The 24,694-nt window shown below is 45.8% G+C and overlaps 1 protein-coding gene across 2 annotated transcripts in view; it reads right to left on the reverse strand.

The window, feature by feature from the left end:
* The window catches only part of LOC138567578 (zinc finger and SCAN domain-containing protein 2-like), a 303,743-nt gene that overhangs the window by 33,945 nt on the left and 245,104 nt on the right, over window positions 1-24,694 (reverse strand). For both annotated transcript variants that reach the window (XM_069645950.1, XM_069645949.1), the window contains exon 7: window positions 9,726-9,842. In XM_069645950.1, the coding sequence (XP_069502051.1) occupies window positions 9,726-9,842 (117 nt within the window). The remainder of the gene's footprint in view (window positions 1-9,725; window positions 9,843-24,694) is intronic.

The raw sequence follows: 24,694 nt of genomic DNA on the forward strand, positions 1-24,694 counted from the left end.
GCTCGAGTGCATCCGTCTGTTCCCTTTAAAGTTCCTTCTTCAGCCATCCAGGACAAGAAACCCGAACCAGGGACAACTGTTGAAGCAAGTACTTCATTGATCAGTTACTGTTCCAACCTTAGGTGCTTACCTGGGCCTTGCTGCGTTGCTCAGGTGTTCTTGGATAACTGCAGTTAAGCTGTAACTTGCAACCCCCCCCCAGGGCCCCATGGGTCCCATTTTGGTGAACAACCTATTGGACTCTAAATTGCCAAAACAAACTATAACTTACCTGCAAACCTGAAGACATCCTCATAGACTTTGTTCCGCTTGCTGCTCACCTACCTCTTTCCTCCTCAGTCCTTGGTCGCTGGAACCCCAGTGCCCCCCTTGACTCTTTGAGACTCATTTAGTATAGGATTGGACTTTTGAGTAGTGGTTAAGAAATAGTTGACTGAAGTTGCAAGAGATAATCCAAGTTTGCTTAGCAGTATTAGTAGTTTTCTCTAACCTTTGTGTTGCTTTACTTTTTTGATTTTAAGTGTGCTACCTTTTATTCCACTGTGATATTACTTTGTGGATAGTACTTATATTACTTATTTTTTAAAAGCCCTAGTGTATATAAATAAATAACTTTTTATATAACTGCTAGTGTGGCCGTTTTTCCTTGAACCAATTGTATGCCCCAAGTACAGTGTGCCACACTACAGCCCTTATCCCTCCTAGACTAAGCCTGGTTGCTCAGCCTGCTACCAACCCTTTGGGTAGTTCAGGCTAAACGTGGTTACAGCCCTATCACCTAAGGTGGGCTTTTCCAAGTTCCGTCACAGACAGTAACTTGTGAAAAACTTCCTAACACCACTATATAGTAACACCCAGCGGTGCAATCCAGGGTGCTATGAAACTATTTTTGTAATTAACTCAAGTGTTCAAGAATTTCACCAGAACAAAGGCGAAGCATTCTTACAGAATGAAACCAAGGACAAGCTCTAATAAGATATGGACCCTTACTTCCTTGGTAAGTAGGAGTCGTGATAAGCTGCTGAAGATTGTAACAAACCAATGGTGTATGCGCCACAGTGGTGCCGACATCATTCAGGGTCACAGAATAGGTCATATAAAGGCGTTCATTGCCATTGATCGGTGTGAACATGCACCTGTGACCTAGTCTCTTCCCACTCACTATGGGACCCCGTGTGTGGGGGGCGCTTAGAGACATCTGCAGCATTGCCAAAATGAATGCAAGCTCCTCGCCCCAACTATACAGAAGCGAAGCAGGACTTGCAGGACTCTGTTCATTCGAGGCAGGCTGGATTCTGAAGGATTTTCTCTTTTGCAAGGTTTTCCTTTTTTTTGCCTGGGAGTCAATACTCCTTTTACATCCCTTCCGAGCCTGCCCCTGGTCCAGGGGCCAAGAGTGGTTGTAGTTTTCAGTGTCGGTATTGCTAGGCAAGAATTAATGCAGTAACCTTGTGGGAGACAACACAACACTTGTCCTCTTGGTATTAGGTAACTCACCTTTTGGTATAGGCCTGTACTACACAAGTTGGTAGTGTGACTGAGCAACCAGGCTGATCTCAAGAGGGGTAAATGTGAGCTGTAGAGCTGTAGCAATGAAATCCACACATACAAGTAGCCAAGTAACACTTACAACGCAAGGTTTCGGTATATAAATTATTTAATTAACAGTAGTTTATAAATAACCATTCTTTAAAAATGGCAATATATGTGACAATCAAATATACTTTAAAATACTTTCCCAGAATCAACACAAAGCTAGTAGATACTCTTTAGAGATACTTCCTACACCCTGAGGTGACTTCAGCAACTAGGACAGTAATGGCATTTATATATCACTAGTACAATTTGTATATTCTGAGGTTTACAGAAAGCAATGGTTAAGCGAAGGAAAAAGGTTAAGCAGGTTCTCAGAACATGTGAGCACTTACATCCTCCAATGAAGTCTAGATAAAAACCTTTCCCAGCAATAATAGTTAAAAACCAAGTTATCATCTATGAGGGACAGTAGGTATCAAAAAATCCAATGGACTAGAAGAGTCTGCAGGGTGCTAGGACAGCCAAGTTCAATTGGAGCACAGTCTATGGAGCTGAGGCACTTGTCTTGCACAAAGTTAGAGAGTTTGTTGAAGAAAAATCACTGTAGGGTCACAAGCTGTTACACTTGTGATGGGTAGAGCCGACATCAACTCCAGCAAGGTAGCTACTGCAAGTCAACTGAGAAGAGCAAAGCTAAAGACACTGAGGGAAGTTCTCCAATTCGGAACAGTACCTTTGGTTCGAAGAAGAGTGGTCCAGCTGGCTTCTGTCTGGTTGCAGTGATGCAGATCCTGGGTACTTGGGCCTCAGTCGTGGGGACAAGAGGGAGGACGTATGGAGGACTCCTGCGGCAGCCATTCGGAGGTCGGCGGCAGCTACTGGTTATTTTCAGGTCAGCAGCACTTTGCGCTTTCAGCGCTTGGTAAATAGCACCACCAAGGATCTTTGATACCAGTTGGGCTTCCTTCACTCCTTGAGTCCTGCACTATGGTGAGGAGACTGGAGCTCTGGTCGTCCTGCTTCTGGAGGGTCCTGGGGGGGGGGGGTGACTCCTGGAGCCTCTAGCCAGATCACAGACATTGCACTCGACTATGGATTTCTCGACCCCTGGCAATCTGTTCCTGCAGCAGCAAAGAAGTACAGCCAGTCCGGGAAGATGGTCCAGTGGACTTCCTCTCAGGGTTAGTTGGTCCCACTAACCCAAGGGAAGAGGTTGTCACTTTCGGAACTTCTCTTGTCGATCAGAAAAAGGAGTTTCAGCACAGCAGAAGGGCTTCACCGGGCAATTCAAAGGTACAGGAGGATGCAGCAAGCTTTGTTCCCGGTTTCTTCGTCAGGCTGTTCTTCCCAGTGGTCGACTCTGCCTTCAGTCCCAAAACCCTCACCTTCTAAGCAGGTTTCTCCCATTCATGCACAGCCTAGCTGTCACTCCAACTGCAGGGTGGCTGTCCTGAAAGGACAGCCAGCCAGTCATTCAGGACAGGGTGCATTCAGGCATTCCTAAAGACAAAGGACGGCAGTTTCGGGAACCTCCCTCACTTTCTGCCCTTCCAGACACACTGGAACCAGAGGCGGGTTTCAGTACTGTAGCCCGCCAAAGGCAAAACGAACAAAGGGCTCAACCCTGGCTTAGCACGCAGAGTAAAACCCAAGAAAGACTTCACAAACAGAAAATGACAAATCAAGAAGACCGGGGCCATTTTGACAAAATGGTCACCCATGGGTGCTATACTGCAGTTAAGGATTCAGCCTGCGGTAGAGAAGCACAATGGTAGGAATATTAAACCACTGCCACCAGCCATTTAAAGTAGTGAGACTAACATAAAAAATGTTACATGAGTAGGTAGGATAAGGGGCTAAGTAACCCTGCAGCACTCCACATAAGATGGTGTGTGCTGGACCTACAAAGAGAAAAGGTAAGTAAAGTCAATTTCACTTTACTATTCTTGGGAACAGTAGTTCACACAAGAAAAGGTATTTCAACCTTATGAGAAATCTAAAGGATTTCTCTGTGACACTGCACTGAAGGTGCGGTGTGTCACCATACAAAAAGGTAGATGCCTATGGAGTTTGTTAGACACCAAAAACAAAGGAAACGCATAATCCAAATCAGGTCAAAACACATGAGTGAGTAAAATGGCTCACTCACTCCAGGGTTAAAATTGAAAAATCCTGAAGTCCAGCAAAAGAGCTAGGGGTCTCTAAGGTTGAAGGGAATTAGCACAGAAATGAGAATTCTCCCCAACACCGGCAGACACCACTGGAGCTGTCCTTAGCCTTTGGTCCTTGGCAGTTGAGGTCGGGACTGCAGCAGTTCCTCAGACAGCTATGGCCGGTCGGGGGAATTGGCTGCAGACATTTTGGATCTTCAGTTCCAGTGGTCGACTGATTTTCTGCTCCAAGATCCTCATCTTTTATGCAGGAAAACTGTCTGTGCCCACCAATCACGAGACACGCACTGATTCAAACTTGGGGGGTGGCTGTCCAATGGGGACAGCTAACCTCCCAGCACAAACTGGTTCCAGGGAGGCACACTGCAGTACAAAGACTAGGGGAGTTTCGGTCACCTCCCCCACTTCCTGTCCTTATTAGGCACTCAGAACCTTGGCAGGCTTTTCAAGGGAATCCTGCTAAAGACTAAAGACCCAGGAAGACCTTCCTCACCCAGACAGGTAGAAGGCAGCTCCGGAAAGACCAGGTCTACAAGAACAAGGCTTAGAAAAGTACAGCCACCATTTTAGGCAAATGGTCTCCCTTACCACAGCTGCAAAGGCACTGTGAGGAGCCAGCAATGAGTCACAGACACAGTGAGCTCAGCTTTGGCTATAAACATTTATTCAAAATAAAAAGAGGTTGGGGAAAGGCCTCACTATCCCTGAGAGGGATTTCCCTACCTCAACCAAATCTAAAAGTTCTGTTTAGTGCCAAAGTGACCAAAACAATTTGTCCTGTGTCCGAAATCCAATCCTTGCTCTCACTTTCTATAAAGCAACTCTAATATGTGAAGGGTAATGTCTTTGGCCTGGCAAGTGCCCAAATGTTCAAGTTCATATGAAAGGAAAAAACTCAAACACAAAAGTTCCCAGTGGACAACTTCCTTCCCCAGGTTTTTCTTCAATGCACTCCAAATTCTTAAGGGCATGAATCCTCCTTGGGGCTCTTTGTTAAACAAAATACTTGCATACAAAAACCAACTAGGATGTAAGTCCAACTTGGTAGGATACTTGGTGTACTCCCCTGCCAGGTTCTTTTCCAAGTTGTTAAACTTTGCTTTCAGTCTTGACTTTGCCTGGTGTATTCTCCTGCCAGGACTTCTTTATGCGATTTGTTTTGCACACTTGCAAACGACTTTGGACTGGTGCACTTTCCTGCCAGGGATTTTCATCCGATGTGCTTTACACAATTGCGAACTTGCCTTTGTTTGGTTCACTCTCCTGGCAGGGCTTTTCATCGGCTTTGCTTCATACAAATGCAAACTTGCTTTTGCCTAGTCTACTCTTCTGCCAGGGCTTTTCATCTTTTGCTAATGTAAACTTGCTTTTCTGTCACATTTATGTGATTGACTTTATAAAATTGCAAACTTGCTTTACTTTCACATTTATTCAGTAAAGCCTTTTCGGGTCATATTGGGTTTCATATTCCTTCTCATTCATTTTATAAACGTTTGTCTTTCTTTTGCAGAGTTGCTGAAGCGCCCGGTGTCCCATTTTCTCACTCTCTCCGACTCACTGGTATATTGTGGCGTCGTTCGGTTCCATCACGGTAGATAGGAGGCAGCACTCTGGTGTCCGACTTACACCTCGCGGGCACCCCCGGCTTCACCGTACAGCTTCCACGTCCTTTCAGGCTCCCGTTTTTCTCTGGGCTCTCGCACCATGTTCGGGTGGTGGTGAGGCTATGTCCAGGTTCCTGTGGTCGCTAGGAAGTTTCTTCTTCCTTCCCTCTCATTTTTGCTGCATGGCAAACCAGCCTATGCAGTCCTCTGTCTCTTACCTTCCTCCTGAGCCTAGCGGCTCCACAGTCGTTTTGACATCCTCACAGTCTCTTGGTCAACACCGAGAGGTCGACTTCCCCAGGCAGCATTCTCTCGCTCGATGCTGGGTACATTTTTTAAATGTCCCAGCACCTATCACACGCTCACAAACACTAGAGCGCCTTAGGTGCTTCTCGTCCCTGGTGATCTGCATTACTCCTTTCAGCCTCCTCGTCCCAGTATTGATATATGGGAGTTGTAGGCAGTTCTTGGTGTCTTGTGTATAGAGTATTGAAAGGTGTTACCAGTAGGTCTTATGGATGGTTGAAGGGAATCAGCATAATATGCCTTCAAGGCCTGCGGAAGGGAGGGTGTATCCCTAAAAGGAAAAGGGGGATAAAATGTCTGATGCGATGCTGTCAGGTCACCACCCTGAGAGTCGCCTCTCCCCCATGTGGTCCTCCCTCATGCAACTGCCACCAGGGTCAGGATCAGGTAGCAGCTGCCGTCACCTGGACACATGGGGAGAGGCTACCACTGGGAACAAAGTGATGACATTACCAGATTCATCACAGCAGCCTGTGATAAAAGTACACAAAAAGATGTGCAAAAAGGTACACTTCAACCAGCCTGTCAGATGAACTTGGGTCAGTAACTAAAAGTTACTGGGAAAGTGAGAAAAGGGATACAATGTTTCCCCACAGAACTCCACTTAGGGTGGTGTGTGCCGATTTCACAAAATAAAATACATTGGAGACAAAAAGTGTCCCCCTGCCCTGGTAACGTGTGTTAACACAGGTAAAAGAAAAACGGAAGCTCAAGGAGCTTCCCAGCAACACTGCACAGAAAGTGTTGCGTACTGCAATAATGAATTGTAGATGTCAGAAAACATGGAGGAAAGCATAACTATTAAAACGGATCAAAAAGGGTTCCCAATGTCATAGTAAAAGAATGAGTGAGTGTGGAAAGAGGCTCCCACTCACTCAGGAGAATCAGTCAAAAAATCCAATTGTTCAGCAAAAAATGTTGGGGGACTCCCAGTGGGGAGGATTACACTAAAAAGGGAAAATCTACCTTACAGTTGAATCCAGCCATTGTTTTAAAACGTGCTGCTCCTAAAGACCCTGCGATTGTGTTTCAATCCTGCCACATAGGAAATCTACCGCTAGCTTAACTCATGCTGCGCTCTGAGGTTTTGCTGCTGTGCGGAATCCCGCCATTGTTTTAAATCTTGATGCACTCTGAGGATCTGCTACTGTGTTGAATCCTGCCGCATTGGAAATCTGCCACTAGTTCAATCTTGCAGCGCTATCAGGTTTGTTAGGTAAGAATTAGTGCAGTCCAATTGGTGTGGGACTACACAAGACGTATCTCTTGGTATTAGGTAACCAACCTTTTAATATAGGCCTGTACTACAGAGGTTGCTAGTGTGACTGAGCAGCCAGGCCCATTTTAAGAGGGTTAATGTGAGCTCTAGAGCTGTGCAATGAAGTCAGTCTATATAAGTATCCAATTAAACACTTAAAGTTATATAATCAATTATTTATACACAAAGATATTTAAAGCATTCTTTAAAAAGCAGTAGTTAACTGTAACATTAATCCCAAGTTAGGATTAATTTCAAAATAGTGAACTATGAAGCAGATGAGTAATTTGTTCATATGTTACAGCACCCAGAGGCAAGGTCATTATAGCATTTATATTTTATCACCTTTGCAATATTGAGTTTTGAAGGAAGGAAAAGTTAGGGTTAGATCAGAACAGAAGGATAGGTTATTAGAACATTTAGATTCCCCCAAAGGGATGCAGGCAGTCCATTATCCCAGCATTAAAGTGTTCAACATGTAAAACCTGTAAGGGAACAAGCACTGCCAAAGCCAATAGGTTCAGGAGGAGGCCTTTAGGGAGCCAGAAAAGCCAAAGTCAATGGACAAAGTCAATGTTCTGATGCTCCTCTTCTTAGAAATATGTTCTTAAATAGTCCGTGTTCAAAGGAGAAATCGCAGCAAAAGGAGTCGCCTTTAGAAAAGCACGAGCTGTAAGGCCAATGAAGGTAAGTTGAGGTAAACTTAATGTCAAAAAGATAATGTACCCCAAACCCCACAGTACCTTTAAAAAGAAGAAAGGGTCCAGCTGGCTGCCTTCACGATGCAATGCAGTAGTCCCTTGCTCCTGGTCCTTGGTCATGGTGACAAAAGGGAGGATGTCTGGTGGGCTCCGGCCGCAGCAGTCAAGAGAGGGACTCGGCAGCAATGGATTTCGGTGGATTCAGCGACTCTTTGTGGTTTTGGCACCTTTTCCTCAGCGCCAAAGTAGAACGAAAAGCTCTGGTCGGGATTTCCTTGATCCCTCGGTCCTGCACTCTGGTGAGGGGACTCTGGATGCAGATTTCGTGCTTCTGTAGGGCCGTCTGGATGCCCATGAAGATCTGGCCGGATTCGGACTTTGGAAGACAATGCACTCACAGGTGGTCGAGCTACCCCGGGTATTGGGCTTCTGCAGCCTTGGAAAGTCACACCAAGTCGGGGGTTGCGCCAAAATAGAGTTTGTCTTGAGGCTAGTTGGTCCAACCAGCCTAAGGGAGGACGTCGTCCTTTACGGGTCTTCCCTGTCGATTCGAAAACAGGGTCAGCACATCTGCAGGGCTTCACCGGGCACTTCGCAGTCCAGGAGGGTGCTGCGGGCGCCTTCTGCTTCGGATGTTGTCCTCCAGTGGTCGACTCTGCTTCTATTCCCAAAAACCTCGCTTTTTATGCAAGGTACCATTCATTCAGAGCCCTTGGCCAATAGGAACTGGTTTCTCTCGGGCACACCTAGAGACAAAAGACAGGGAAGATTTGGGACCCCTCCCTCACTTCCTGCCTTTCAAGACACACTGGAGCCTGGGCAGGCTTGAGGGCTGAAGCCCGCCAAAGTCAAAACACACAAAGGACTCAAACAACAGAGTAAAGGCCCAAAAGAAACTAACAAGAAATGGTGAAAAAAGAAGACGGGGGCCATTTTGAGAAAATGATCACCCTTGGGTGCAGCACTGCAGCTGAGGTATCAGTCTGCAGATACAGGTCACTAGGTAGTAAAAAAGAAACCACTGCCACCAGCCATTCAAGTGAGTTAGTGTAACAAAATGTTACATGAGGAATGGGTTAAAGGAATTACTATGTGACCCCCCAGCACTCCACATAGGGTGGTGTGTGCTGGACCCATAAAGTAAAGGTAAGTTAGCTTTTGTGCTGAATCCATGACATAGTATAACTCCTGCTGCGCTCTTCTCATTGTGTTGAATCCCATCTCATTAGGGGCCCTGCCAGTGATCTAAACCTTGCCGCGCCTGAGGCTTGCCACTGCATTGAACCATAACACATAGGGACTCTGACACGGTCTAACCCATGCTGCGCTCTGAGATTTTGCCATTGCATTGAACCATGCAACATCTGGAACTCTGACACCAATTTAAACCTTGCAGCGTTCAGAGGTTTTGCTACTGTATAGAACCGTACCACATAGGAACCATGTCACTGACTTATATCCTGCTGCGCCCTGGAGTTAGAAACTGTGTTGTACCTAGGTGCCACGGAAGTTCGATATCTGCTTAAACCTTGCTGCACTCCAAGCTTGACATTTAGCTGAACCCAGGTGCCCACTAAAGTGAGATACTCGCTCTAATCTTGCGACTCCCTGAAATTAGACAAAGTGATTGTCACGGCTTGAATCTTGCAGCGCTCTGAACTTGGACATTGCGATTGCCACCACTTAAAATCTTGCTGCATTTTAAAGGTCAGGCATTAAGTAGAACCCAGGTGCCCTATATCGTCACGCCGCTTCTAATTCCCCCGCATCCCGAAGTCCGACACTGTGATTGCCGTTTCCTTAAACCTTGCCGCGCTTAGAAGCTAGACACTGCGATCCTCACCCAAATTTTGCTGCACTGTAAAATTAGACCGTGTGCTGAAACCAGGCAACATCTGGGCTTATCCACCACTCGTGAGCTTGCCACGTGCCCCATCCCAGCAAAGCACAGAGGTAGCCGCCTGCAGCGTCACACAGGTAAAAGGTGATGATTATAAGTGCAAGACAAAATGAAGAGCGGTGACAGCCCACACACAACATGTGCTGTGCTCCCCAAACACTGAAGGGACAAGAGAGGGTATGATTTGCTTTCCAGCATCATTCACTGAAATGACACGTACCGCATACCTAGGTCATTCCTGGCACTCACCTGTGTGGTGATTTATAGGGCCTTCCCGTCCACCTATGAAGACCTGGCGATCCTCAGAGTCGCACTCTTCCTTGGTTTCCATCTTCATCACCATCTCGGGTTTAACATCTGGAGAATCTAATGTACAGAAAACATGCCATTGATCCGCTTCTATAAAAACAATGGGGATTTAAAACGGACTTCAAGATATTAACTGGCCCCCACATACGCAACTTCAACATATGCCATCCACCTCAAGCCCCATCAGCAAGTCCATGAGCTTCTTCCCGCCCGCCTCCTATATGGACAGTCCTGGAATTCGTAAACTACTTGAATTCAAACCAAACTGCTACATAACTGTCAACAGACTGAAAGAGTGTGTAATATTTGGTCATCCTGAATACGGTTGCCTGAAATCTGGGTGAGGCAAGCCGAGTAAAAGGTGTTTTACCATGGAGATATATTTAAATAATGCGACCATTAAAAACAGTGTTCTAATTGAACAATTATGTAGCTGCATTCCGATGCTGCATTCCGATCCGGGTCCCCTTCACGGAGCATGCAGAGTTCAGCTTGCACATTCAGATTAAGCGGGAAAAGAGTTTGCAAACAGGATTTCAGACTGAGGAAGTAACTGAAACACATTCCGGTTTTCAGTTAAATTCGTATTTGAGAATAGTCAAAACCTTAACTTGGGCATACCCACAAAATGTAAACGTGTGTGGACACAATGAACTAAAAGGCTGTCATGGTGCCATGAAGGACCTGTTCCAGATGAAAAACGGGTTGCGGAAAGTTTTACCCAAGGGGTTGGTGCACGTTGCAGAATACTACATGCATGGGAAAGCCATCGTAAACCACTTGGGTGTATACCAACAACCTAGACTAGCTATGGTACACAGGAGGAGCCCACGGCATTGTGGGTAACAGTGTGCTGCAAGCCTGCACACCTCAATGCCGTCAGCAAAACTCACTGGATTTTCAGAACCGGTGCTGTGGAAGGGGCCCGAGATGCCAACCTAGTCGGTGATCACAGTTATTGAAACTTAGACAAGCCAAACTCGATCAAGGAAACGTGCGCTGAGCCGGATGGTAGACTTCCGGCGGTGGTGTCTTAGTACAGTTAACCATATAGAGACTGTCAAGTATTAGAGCTCCGCACAGATGTATACAAATATACTTTATTTATTATGACTTAAAACATTTAGCAGGTTAAACTCAAGAAAGGCATATATAAATCAGACAATATTTCAAAACTGCCACAATCCTCACATCTTCCTGGCAACAGGCACTTCCTAGCAGGTGTGTGTATTGGGACCAGACAGTGCTACATCCAGCCCTGGCCAGTTCATACTCACAATGGCACTAGCCTGGCAATCCAAGCCACATCCCAGGAAGTGCATTCCCCTATATGGGGTTTCCCGCCCTGAAAGTTCAGAAGCAATGGCAGAAAGCAAAACGGCCAAAAGACGGGTCTTGTGGCACTGCCATTTTGAGTACATGGTATTCGAAATGGCAGTTGGTTAAAAAAAAAAGAAGGACGGGGCGCAGTAGTGCACTGGAAAAAATTAGTAAAACACGGTTCACTGCAACCAGCCACATCATACCGGTAAAAAAAGATGTTGCAAAAAACAAAGGAAAAAAGGGATGCAAATAACTATGTTGCACCTCGCTGTAAGCTTGTGTGTGCTACATTAAAACAAAACAGGAAATGATGATAGGGACACAGGTCCCTTGCACTGGTAAACATAAGGACTGACCAGTGCTACCTAAACAAATTAGTTGACCAAGGGACGTGAAGTAAAAAGGCTTTACTTGGCTCCAAGCTTAGGTTAGGTTTCAAGGCATAGCACATTTGCTGCTGGTTCCTTTGATGTGAATAGAAGAAAAGTTGCACAAAAGAAAAAACGTTCTCATCACTCACACTATCCCTCCACGTTTTGCTTGTGTAGCCTGGGTGGTAGTAACTGAACCCAATGACTGGCCGCTGCCACTGTTAGGGAGAATTCTCATAAATGTGCCAATTCCTCCCACCTTAGAGCCCTCCAGCTCTTTTGCTAAACAATTCAATGTGTTTTCTGTGTTTGTTTCTTTTTGGTTACAGAGTCTAACCAACTCCCTAGGCCTCATCTTTTACGATTGTGTCACAAAGAACCTCCAGTTCAGTGGCACAGGGAAGTCTTTCAGATTTCCCAAGGTTTTTAATACCTTCTCTGGGATCAACTACTGTTTCCCAGAACAGTGGAGTAAAATGGACTTCACTTAAAACTGTACATTTCTAGACCCAGCACACTATCATACAATAGAGTGCTGGGGGGGTTACTTAGAATCCCCTATGTCTATTTATTCATGTAACAGTCAAATGTTACCCTTTCCTCTCAGAATGGCTGGTGGAAGTGGTTTTACAACGAACTACCATGATTTTTCCCAACCGCAAACTATTCCCTGCTCCGGTAACGTTAAATCGGGGGAGCCATGTTTTTCAACAAGTCGCCCAGCCATCGTTGCTAAAACGGTTTCCGGTTTCGCCATGTCTTTGTGGAAAGGTTCTTCTAGAGCTTTTCTCTGTGCACCAAACCAGGTTTGGTCTCTTTGTTCGTTCGCCTTTGCCGGGCTTCAGGAGTGAAACCCGCCTCTGGCTCCAGACTGTCTGGGGTAGGCAGGAAGTGTGGGAGGTGCCCGAAACTCCCTGTGCTTAGTCTCCTAAGAGACCCAAATGCACTCTGTGACGATTGGCGGGCTGACTGTCTGGCAAGGACAGCCACCCTGCTGGGTGAGTGGCAGCTAGGCTGGAATGAATGGGAGAGAACTGAATAAAAGGCTTGCAAGGCAGAGTCGACCACTGGTAGAAGGAACTGAAGAAGAGCTTTAAGAGGACGGCTGCTGCAACTCCTGGACTGTTGGTTTGCCCAGTGAAGCCCTGCTCCAGGTCCGAATCGCCAAGTTTGCATCGACAGAGAAGCCCTGCAAAGGATGACTTCTTCCTTGGAGTTGGTAGGACCAGTCGACTCCCAAGCAAGCCACCTGGACACCCACCTTGGAGCTGGTTGCATTTCCTCAGAGTGCTGCAGGAAACCGCAGAGCCAGGGAGAGGGACACCAGATTGCATGCATTACTTGTAAACTGGCCGAAAAAAGTTTGGAAGATGCTCCACGACGTCGGACCGGCTGAGCCTGTCCCCCCCTCAGCTGTGTGTGGGACCTCAGAAGCAAGGACAGTCCACCTTGACAGCCAGGACCAGCGTTGTTACCAGTGTGGTAGCTGAAATGCGAAACAGCCACTGAAATTGAAGTTTGCCGGTTGCAAGCTTTTGACCAGTCCCAGTGCAGTGCAGGAGTCCCCCAACATCCTCCCTCTTGTTCCCACAATTGAGGCCCAGGAACAGCAAGATGTGTAGGAACTGCCAGGAACAGAAGTCATCAGCTGCATCTTTTTCTTCATTGTAAAGTACTGTTAAACAAGACAGAGAACTTACCTCTCACGGTGAAAGTGCTTGAAACTTTTGCAACTCGCAGGCTTAATCGGCTTGTGACCCAACATGATTCTTCTCTTTACAAACGACTTCAGAGAACTTGTGCCAAGGCTTTTCCGTTTTCTTGCTAGACCCGCTTTATTCTATCCAAGACTTTAGCCCATTGACTTTGGCCTAGCCTATTGAATTGAATTCTGGTGAACTCAAAATATTTGCACTGTCTAAGATTATTTATATTTCTTTTGTTCTAATAACGTTTGCCTTTTACCTACCTTTTTTTAAAGAGTATATGGTATTGAACTTCTATTTGTGTGTTACTAGTCTATTACTCCCGTCTGAAGAAGGCTTTATAACTGACCGATCATTAAATTATTGTTTATGCAAGAAACCTTCAGTGTAAGAGTTTATTTGAATACCTGTAACTGTGAATCTTTGTGTAACTCCACTACAGCTCACAATTCCCCTCTTGAGATAAGCCTGGCTGCTCAACACGCTACCAAAACTGTGTACTACAGACTTATACCAAAGGTTGGTTTGCTTACACCTCTAGTCATAGTTGTGTGTAGTGTCCCCAGAGGGTACTGCATACAAACTTTGCCTAACAGCCACTAGACTAGTTTCTGGGACACTAAACTAGGGAGAGAGGGTCTAACCTCTCGCCCTGGCTGTTCTACCAATACCTGGTACTTCTTGCCCACTGCATTGCCGCTCTCTGCCCCCACCTTTCAGTGCTATGCGGATGCCACTCAGCTCATTTTCAGGCTACCTTCAGCCACCTCTTCTCCTGCTCTCATCTCTGACTGACTGTCTGCTATCCAGGCGTGGGGTGCCGCCAATGATCTCTGCCTGAATGCCAGTAAGACCGAGATTCTCCTCATTGGCACACCCGCTTCCTCCTTTCCTATCACTCTCTGGCTGGCCTCTCTTGGCCCTCTTCCTGCTCCCACCTGCGAGGCTAAAAAACTCGGGTTATCTTCGACTCCTCACTCTCCTTCTCTCCTCACATCTCTGACGTCTCTAAGAAATCACACTACCAGCTACACCTCCTCAGAACTATTCTTCCTTTCCTCTCCTTCCCCCAGAAACTCACCGTCTCCAGGGCTCCGGTTCTCTCTAGGCTGGACTATTGCAACTACTCTCCGCCCTCTGCAACTCATCCAGAACATGACTGTGAGACTTGTCCTTGGCCTGAAGCCCAGGGATCGTATCTCTCCAGGACTGAAATCTCTGCACTGGCTCCCAGTGGCAGTGAGGATTAAGTTCAAAACCCTCTGCATTGTCCACAAGGCCTTCTTCGGCCTGGGGCCTCAACACCTTCAACTCTCTTTTCCTAAATATCTTCCCTCTCGAGCTCTTCGCTCATCTGCTTCCAACTCCCTCAGTGTCTGTCGCTTCTCCAAGCAGCAAGTTGTTGGTAGGTCTCTTTCTTCGGCTGGGGCCTCTCTGTGGAACAGCTTCCCTAAAGCTTGAGGAGAACCATCTCTGTTTCCGGAAGCACCTCAACACCTTCCTCTTTGCTTCTGCTTTCTCTCCTCCTCTACCCTGCTGAACTCCTGGCTGAAACTGAAACTGCACTGGTTACCTGGCCACCCACTAATCTTGGGCCCAGGTCCCCTCTCCCACCAGTTGCACACATGCACTGCCTCCCGGGCAACCCCCTTTCCCACCCAAACACACACACTTGGCAACTGTTTTCTGTATCCCTTGAGTCCCCTTCCAGCACTTGACACCTGATATCTGCACCTACCCTTGCACTTGCCACCAGCTGGCCGCACTCTTTATTATTGCTTATTTATTCTACTGATCCCTTCCCCTGCAATTGCACGATCTAAATGACACCTGGCATAGTAAGATCGCTGTCTCTGTCTTCCCTCTGTACTTCCTCCCTTGCCTCGTCGCGCCTTGAAACACTTGTGTATAGGTGCGCTATAAATGCCATACCATGTCACTACACATCCAAGCCCAACCCATGCCTGCCGGAATAGGGCATTTGTCAAGGCAACCTGCAATGAACACACACATTAGATGGCTACCTCACCGCCCTAATGCAGCCTTGAGTTCTTCACACAATGGGACAATCTTGAGCTCTTTCACAGCGCCCCTGCATCACGCCCCTGGGGAGAGGATTAACATTAAGTATAGCGTTACATGTGAATTGCAATTCCTCGCTTGCAACATCCGAAAGAAACAAGCAGGGATTTACTTTCACGGTTCCCATACAGGAATCCCTTCTTACTGCTCTTACAATATCTTTAGCTGACAAACTGGTATTTGTAACCCCATGTGCCTTTTTTCATTCTCTTCAGCTTCCGGGCATGCCGAGGTACCAATGGCCTCCTGCGGAACTGAACAATAAAAATGACAACTTGACCGAAGCAGTGTTGAACCCCACTTGGCACACACCCCATGTTCATAATTCAAGAAGATCCCTCAGTAATATCCCTTGCGATCATTGCAATGCTAGAGTCAAAGGTTTTTCTGACACGCATGCTTAATCTATGGGCAGTGGCAGCTTGCCATTGCTCCTTCTCCAAAGAGAAGAGACAGGGTTTCCGACAGCCACAGCAATCCTTCAGCTCCTAATGGAGCACTGTGGTTCTTCCACAAAGGTCTTCACATATGCTCGGGCACAACCACTTCTTTCTCCGCTGGTTGGAGTGCGCAAATGCCCCAAGAAACGCTACTCTTTGCTAAGTAGAACCAAAGAATACAGTGTCTGTGGTGAAGTGAAATAGTGGCAGGTGGGTCACAAGCTATTTAGCACTCTCCCTGAGAGAGAGAACTACAAGGCACCAGAGGTCCCCTGTTAGGGGATTCTACCAGCAGGGGAGACTCTATAAAACGATCCCCTTGATTGATATACAGCTCCAACTCTTAGTATAAGTCGATACTACCCAAAGGTTTGGTAGAACGGCAGAGCAGCCAGGCTTATTTTATGAGGAGGATGTGAGCTGTAGGTTAGTACAATGAACTATGTAAATACATAGGCCCAAAGAAACTCACACACTTCAAGTTATAGTAAAATATTAAGAAAAAATGTATATACGCAAGGTAAGTAAATACTATTTAGACTAACCAAAACAAAATAGAAAACATAAGCAACACTTTCAGGTGACTGCTTCATAGTAGTGGCTTGCACAAGCAATGAGCACAGTTCAAGGATAAACTAATTTGTGTTTTAAAGTCACTCAATGTTCCATTGTAAGGAAAAAGGGTTATTCAGCACTAGCAACAGCAATATACTACTTGGTAATACTCATCATTGAGTCTAATACTTCAGCAGTCCTTTCCCTAACTAGTTAAGAGTTCTTTAGTCAGTTGAGGAGGAATGCAAAGTCATAGGCAGTAGCAGAAAAGGCAACATTATTTTTAAGTCGACTGCTTTAGTGGAATAAAAAAAAAGTTAATAGGGACCTTGGAAAGGACTCCCCATAGGTGCACAAACTGTTATGCCTGGGCAATAGGTATGGGTGACCACCCAAACTCTGATTACAGCACTCCAGTGACACAGGAGTGGCAAATTAGCTCGAAGTAAGTACTGCATTGAGCCCCACAGTACCTTAGGAGTATTGAAAAAGATGCAGCTGGATTATTCCCTGTGCAACAGCGGTGGACCCGGTCTCCTGTTCCTTGGTCGTGGTGATGAAAGAAGGGACTCTGGAAGGGATGTCGCAGCAGCAGTCGCGAGAAAGGCCCCTCAGCAAGGAATTCTTTTGACTCCCACGTCGGTCTGCGATTTTTTTTGCGTGAAGAGGAAGTGTCAGGTGTAATCCACACTCCAGCCACCCCCTTCGTAGTACCCAGTACATTTACGCCAAAGTATGTGACGTATGAAGAACCAAAGAGCAGCAGCAGGGCTATGCCCAGTGCCTATTAGAGTAGGAGCACCTATTGAAGTACTGACTCCTAAGAAAACATTGACAGTAAGGTATCCATTGAGAAAACCATATCTACAGTCAAGACAAAATGACGGTTGTCAGAATGGAATACCCGAAGAAGCCAAGAAGATAATAAAGGAAGACGATTGGTGACGTCATAAGACATCGAACGGACACATACATAGATGATATAAAACCAGAGACTGCTGATGGAAAACGAAGTCTAAAAGACGATATTAAGGATGAACATGACATCTTCAACCCAAGGTGAAGAACCTTATGTCATATTCACGATGCAGATATTCAGTTAGCTTAAATGTGTACAGATGCAAGAAACCGTACGAAGCAAAGAAATCGTGAAGCTTCCATATGCTTAGTAGTAAAGTAGATTGCGGCAAGCACCAATATGTACATAAATATACCTCAGAAGCACTTTATACATGAGTATAATTCCACTACACACATGAGCAAAATTGAACAGGGTTACTAAAAGGTCTCAAGAGGAGAGTGTTGCAGCAAACAAATTGAGAATTAAGATGGAGTGAAACTCAGCTGAAGGTAACCATGCCAAGAAGCCAATGTCGTATTTGGTTGGGAAAGGCTGACAGTGGATACAATTAAAGAGAAAAGAACAGAGTATCCTGTTCGGAAAGGTCATGATAAGCCACAGATGGTAGAAGACTGGCAGAATTAAATCAAATACACGAAAATGCATGAAGAAGAGGTTGATTTCCCAGTGTCCTAGTCACGCGACAAGGAAGGTTGAAAGGATGAGACTTTCAAACCTACACATGGATCCCCGCCATAACAATACTCCCTAAAAGTTCTCAGTCCAAGAAACAGACTCTAGGCCAAACTACAACGCAGTAATGGACACATGACCACCGAAGTGATGATTGATTGTAACATAATTGCAGGGAAGCTGGGGTGCAGACAAGCTCCCTGCACCTGGCTGATTGTTTTGCATGCTGCTAAGACGCGAGTGGAAAAGTATGAGTGGGGTTGATGCCAACCCAATCATAGTGGACCGAGTAATCTAGGGTCCTATAGAGAGCCAATAGGACGTTGTACTTTTAGTGACGTTCATAGTGGCCATTTTGAAGGGAGGGCTTAGTTGCCCCACCTGACATTGATTGTCCAATCCCCTCTCCCAGTTACCACATACAGATATAGTACCTATGATAAAGTTACCTTTCTATAACCAATCATGTTGCATGTTAGGTTTTTTTAGAATGCACGTCAATGATGACGAGTTTTTGCTATAAATACTGTGTTTTTTCTGAAATGGAGTTGGAGAGAAGATCGAGCGATTGCTGATGTTCGTTGTACTCCCCGTTTTATGAACTTGTCATTAAACGGACTCCCTTTGCCAAACTACTGAGTTGTCATAGTTATTTGATGCACAAGTATGAATCTGCACCCCCATCTATCTCGAGGGTACTGCTACTCATCTTAAAGGGCTGTTTGGAGATTCCCCAGTCAGAGGGCTGGCTGGAGGACATCCAGTTCACTTGGTAGCAGAAATTAGATGGTTAGATTAGGTAAGATACCCATCGGCCATCGACATAAGTAACTTCGCGTCCTCTGCAATATCACGAGTCCTTTGCCATCCGGCTGATAGAACGAGAAGCTCCCCGTAGGTAGTGGTTAGTTTAATCAAAAATCCCTGCAGGTTATGTGTGAAGGGACCCTTGCTTTCTCCCAAAAACCCCTTCCCACTTCTACAAGCAGCTGATCGAACAAGCGGCACGGAAAGGCGGTTATGAAGGCTGTGATCCCGAGCGTCCGGAGAAGAAAAAAAATGCAAATGGTGAGTAAAAAAGACTGAATGCTTTGGCAAAAGCTTGCATGCCTTAAAAAACAAGTAAAGTGAAGGTAACAGAGGGAGGTGGGACAAATATAACGTCAGAGTAAAAGTATAATGTAAATGTATATATAAAGGGAAACATTGACTCAAGTGTGGCCGAGCAATATAAGGAGATATTGTCATGATTCCTGCCCCTCATGTCCCCAGCCCTCCAAGATGTCAGGCTGAAGCCAGGCCACGATCACCTACATGGCCCTCAAGGGCCGCTCCATCCCTCCAAAGACCCACTTGGAGTCAGACTTGGCGCTTGTGGCACCAGACTCACTCACTCCCAGAGGATAACATTGGGGATTGGACTTGTAGTGCATTGATGGGGACAAGATGGATGCCCCCATATATTTCGGTTCCCAGAACTGCATGTGCAGTCTAGTCTTTTGGGTGTGGTTCAGCCCAGAGACACCTGGGATACCCAGAGACTATTTAAGCCACGCCCAGGCTGAGAAACATGCTTTGTGTTTTCTGCACCTGCAGCGTGACACTCACCGTGTTCGGATCGGTCTCCAGTAGGCCTGCATCTTTCTTCTGCGCTCAGCTCCTGCAAGAACAAGAACACCGTTAGGAACAGCCCTACCTTGCGGCGCTTCTGCCCATCATCCATTGCTCCTTCTGTTCTGCAGGCATCTTCGGCGGTGTCATTCCCATCCAGGCACGCCGCTTCCTAAGGAAAAGGGAAAAGAACAGAAAAAAGGCATTAGTAAGCATTCAGCAAATCTTTGCTTATTTTTTAAAGACTGTACCAGCTTCAAACGCTTACCTGAATCCCAGCCGCTCTTGGGGAACTCTCTCTGGAACTTCTCATCCATCTGCAAGAGGGAAAAGACACTCCAGGTTAGCGTGGAAACATTTAGAGGCGCCGTATACCGCGCTTACTCATTGCATTTCTTCTTCATAACCGGCATCCACGCTGAAAACGTTGCGGCACCTAAAAGACACAGAAAAAGAACTCAGTTCAATACAAATACGAAAGGGTCACATTGCGCTCTCACTCACCTTCAGCGCTACTCATCTCAGCAGCACGTCGCCATACCCAGACGCCGGCCATCATCTAAGGAAGGAAAGGAACGAAGTTAGAGAACTGTTCAAAAGACTCATTATACTTACCTGTCGGACTCTTGCCAGTGAAGTAACTAGGCAGCAACGAGCCCGAATCAATCAACGCGCCCCTGCGCTGAAAGCAGGACGGAGAGCACACTTTCCAAGAAAACAAGGTGAGCTGTGGATCAAAGGGAAGGGTTGGACCCCGGGGAAGAAGAGGTTCAAGCACACAGAGACAATAGGGAGTTAAACTCTACCAATCCTGTGTTTCAGGCCCAGTCTCCAGTCGAGTAGACTCCAGGGAAGGGTTCAAGGTCGCAAGAGGTCAGAACAGGCTGAGTGACGTCCCCGTGGATACTAGGTGAGCGTTACAGATATCGTGAGTGTGGCCGCGATAGGAGTACACACAGTGCCTAGGTTTTAAAGAGCACTAGCAGAAGCTTTCATCTAAAGTCCTGATTGATAGGATGACGTAGGAGACCAGATCGAATAAAGACAATCTGAAAGAGATGGGCTTACATTCCATATCAGATTACAAATAGGGGCAGGATGGCATGATATTTGTGTGGCTGGACAGAGTGTCTGTTTTATGTGTTTTTTTAATGCATGACATCATAAGGTAAAAAAACGTTTTTGAAATACCATGAAAATTGCGATTATGAAGAAAAATGTTGCATGACATGGATTGATGGTTGTTGACAAAGGTGAAAAGTAAAATTATTGTTGAAAAAAAACAGGATTGGAGCTTGCGACGGTTGGTGCTCGCTCATATACTGTTGATATTGTTTGTGAAACGTAAAGTATAATAAAGTGTTATATAAGAGAGAATAAACAGGTTAAGTATGGAAGACATTACCCCATTGATACACTTGTGCAAACAGTTGCCGAAGCATGCACCTAAGCTTAAACAGTACAGTGCGGAATGGGTTAAAGGGATCGCAGACAAAATGTTTATGCCATGGCCCCAAGGAGGATGGCCATCTAAAACGGTCCTGCAGCACATGATGACATATTTACATGACACATACACGTGGGAAAAGTTAGACAAACGCCTGGCTAGTTTAGAACTTTGGAAGATGTACCAAGAAGAAAAGGAGAAGGAGCCACTATTAGAGTGGATACTGAATATATGCACAGAGGGGGGTGAAGAGCCTTCCGCGCCACCCACCCAGTCTGAAACAAAAAGCAAAACTAGTAAAAGCAAAAGATTGTACCCATTAAGGGAACTTAAAGCAGCCACGGGATATATCAACCCGTCATATGAGTCACCTATGCAAAGTGGTGACGAAAGCCCAGAAAAGGACAGAGGAAGAGATATAACCTCCAAAGTCCCTAAGGACAAGGAGAGATGCCAAAAGGAAAAAGGAGATCAAGAGCAAGCAAGTACATCTCTAGGTACAGGAAGAGTGGTAAAGAGATGGAAAGGAAATGATGACAGGACTGATGAGATGGCATTCACACAGAACAAATGGATGGGAGGTCAGATTTTATTGAAACTCGATGGTAAAGGCATTGAGGATATGAGACAAAGGGGAGAACAGGACGAATTAGAAGGAAAGGAGAAGGAAGAGGAAAAACAAATAAGATGAGGGGGGGTTAGGAAAAAAAGATAGACAGAAACTAGAGCAGTTATATCATGACGAGCAGGTCAGAAAACAGGAAAAGGTGGAACAAAGAAAACGTGATCATAAGCAGAGAATAGCTGATGATCAGGATAGAATAGAACAAAGGAGAATAGAAGAACAAAAAATATGGGAGAAGAGAATAAAAAGACAAAGATGAGGAAATGCGAAGGGCACATGAACAAAGAGATGAGAGGAAACAAGAAGAAGATCAGGTCAGAGGAAGCGAGGAAGCGTAGAGAATTTGATGACGACTTAGAACGCAAGCGAAGATAGAGAACACGGGATCTCGAATATCTGGAAAGCGGTTAAAAAACCTGATCCAGTAGCAGAAGGGGAAGATATGGAAGAATTCTTTCCAGAGTATGATTTAGCACGTCTAGAGTAAATCTAGAAGATGACTTCGACACCAGAAGTGTCGGAGAGACAATCGATAGAATATATGATGAGATGGGGCTAGAAAAGATACCCCAATGGAAAGGAGAGGATGAGCATCTTGAGAGTACTCAGTTGTACGATACTGAGGACGCCTCTCAAAGTAGCAGACAGAGAACTATCTTTAGATAGGCTGACATTAAATAAACATGAGGAGGATGAGAGAAGTTGCACGAGTTGGGCACAGACAATATCAGACGCAGAAAGAGAAGAATGTGAAGAAAGAGAAAATTAGCAGAGTCGCGAAAGACGCTTCTCTAGGGGGAAAGGGAATAAGATGGTCGGACTCTACTGGGTCTGCACTTAACACCGGAGTTAGCCACACAATCAGATCGGCATGAAGGAGTGTCACACGGTCAGAGGGGGGGGCGTCTCAACCACCGTATGTAAGCAGGTTAAGGACACTGCCATGTAAACGGTGATACAGGAATATTAACCCTGCGGTAGACAGAAAAATGATGAGACGAAAAGGAGTTTAATGTGTCGCAGTTCCCCTTATTAGAAAAAGGAGGAACGAGGCCCCAATATATACCTTGGCCACAGATGGATAGAGAAAATCTGAAAAATAAGCTCCCAATGTTGACATCTGGAGCTGGAAAATGGATACATGAGTTGGAAAAAATGGCGGGAGGAAACACTTTAGCTACAGGGGATGTTAAGGGTCTTTTAATCGCCATACTTGGTGATAGAGCTGACGATGTGTGGACACGTGCAGGTTACCCTGGGGTGACTATAGTTAAAACCGCGCATGACGGAGCGCCGTTTAACAATTGAAGAACCGTGGTATGGAAAGCGCTTCGAGTGCTACACCCAGACACTTCTGATATGGGAGCTATAATGACATGCAAGATGAAGGAGTCCGGTGATCCATTGCTTTACATTCAGAATTTCCAAGACGCCTGGGTATTGGAAACTCGTGAATCTTTGGGGAAATCTATACCTGTGTTTTACCATATATTCTGCCAAGGGCTGACGGAACAGGTACAGAAGCAGCTCAAGAAATTGGTAGGGGTTGAGGCTAAGCCATGGTCTGAAATACAGCCAAGCAGGCTGCTGCAAGAATTAAAAAAAAAAAAAAAAAGAATAAATCACTAAAAGGATGCTGCACGAAAGGGTGAAGAGGCTAATTTGGTGCAGAAAAAAATATCAAAATATGCCATAGAGGGGGCAATGATAATGAGTACAGATGGATCAAACACGCAGCAGGTGAATAACCAAAGGCAGGTCGATCAAAGCAATAATGGGTTTTACCTAAGAGGAAGAGGATGGCAGAGTAATCAGGGAGGTTTTTAGAATATGCAAAACGGAAACCAGGATAGGTAAAATGGGCAAGTAATCAGATCACCTCCAACATGTTGGGCGTGTGGGATGACAGGGCATCTAGCACATATGTGCAGAAGTCTAGGAATGGTGAAAAACGACCAATTCACAAGAGGAGGGATTGCAGCAGGGTAGAACTGGAGTTGCGCAGCATCACACTGTGCAGCAGCAAGTGCCAGGAGTACAGCAAAAGTTGCAACCACAGCAGAAGGTGACACATTTTCCACAGGGCCAGTCTCAACAGTCTCCGATGCAACTGTCACAAACAACAGATACAGGACAGGTGCTGAATTCTGGAAGAGGAGAGGCCACTTGTGATGGAGGAAATCCATTCACTCAGTGTGGGACAAGATTATATATGGACTAGCACAGCTCACTGGGAGACCTGATGTGTTTGATCGTATCAGTGACACCGAACCCTCACGAGGAACCAAGGATAGATGTCTTTATAGGGCATAAGGAATCTTCTTTCTTCGTTGACACAGGTGCGATGCGATTGTGTATACATGAAGGCAAGTTTTCCTTGTCCTGCTATGCCATAAACAATCAGGGCTTTACAGGAGCAACAAGTCGTGTTCCTTTTACAAAAGAACTTCAGTTTCCATAGAAGAATGTGACATGAAAGTGCCACTGCTGTATTCGAGGCAGACTCCTGTAAATATATTGGGACGAGATTTAATGACAAAGCTAAACATGAATCTCGTTCACGGAGAAGGGCATAGCATGTTCAACTCCAGGAATGCATTATTTTAACGTGTGTGAAATGATTAGAGCATACACAGGACACATGACTATGAGAGCTAGTCCACTGGAAGACATGCATTACTTCCCGTAATAGCAATTCTGATGATTGCATCTGCTTAGATTCACATGCTGTGCATATGGTCCGACATCCAGTGTTAACCACAGAGTATTGCATCTCGTCTTTCGGGGACCGAAAGGGGACGTCGGCATAGGCGTGTCTGTAACACTAACCCTATCGTGATGTGTATTGTAGTGTACCCAAAATCCCTCATGCCCCGAGGTCCCTCCGATTGTATTTTTTCTGCCATGAGGGAGCCCAAGGCTATTGTGAGCGAGTACATGAAGAAAGAAGTAGTAAGATGTCTATGTTCCTTCCACCCCAAGCGGGGAGGTAGGGAGGGCGCATGTGAATCTAAGCAGATACAATAATCAGAAATGCTATTACAGTAAGTAATGCATGTCTTCTGATGCTTGTTAATCTGCTTAGAATCACATGCTGTGCATAGACTAGCGAGCAGTACCCGGAGTTGGAGGTGGGTTGTGAGAAGGAACAGAGAAAAGATGTCTTTGTTCTGCTTGTCCCACCTGAGAATCAGACCTAGAATGAGTGTCTAGGC

This window comes from Ambystoma mexicanum, chromosome 2p (genome assembly GCF_040938575.1).
Source record: "Ambystoma mexicanum isolate Mex_15411 chromosome 2p, UKY_AmexF1_1, whole genome shotgun sequence".
NCBI lineage: Eukaryota > Metazoa > Chordata > Amphibia > Caudata > Ambystomatidae > Ambystoma > Ambystoma mexicanum.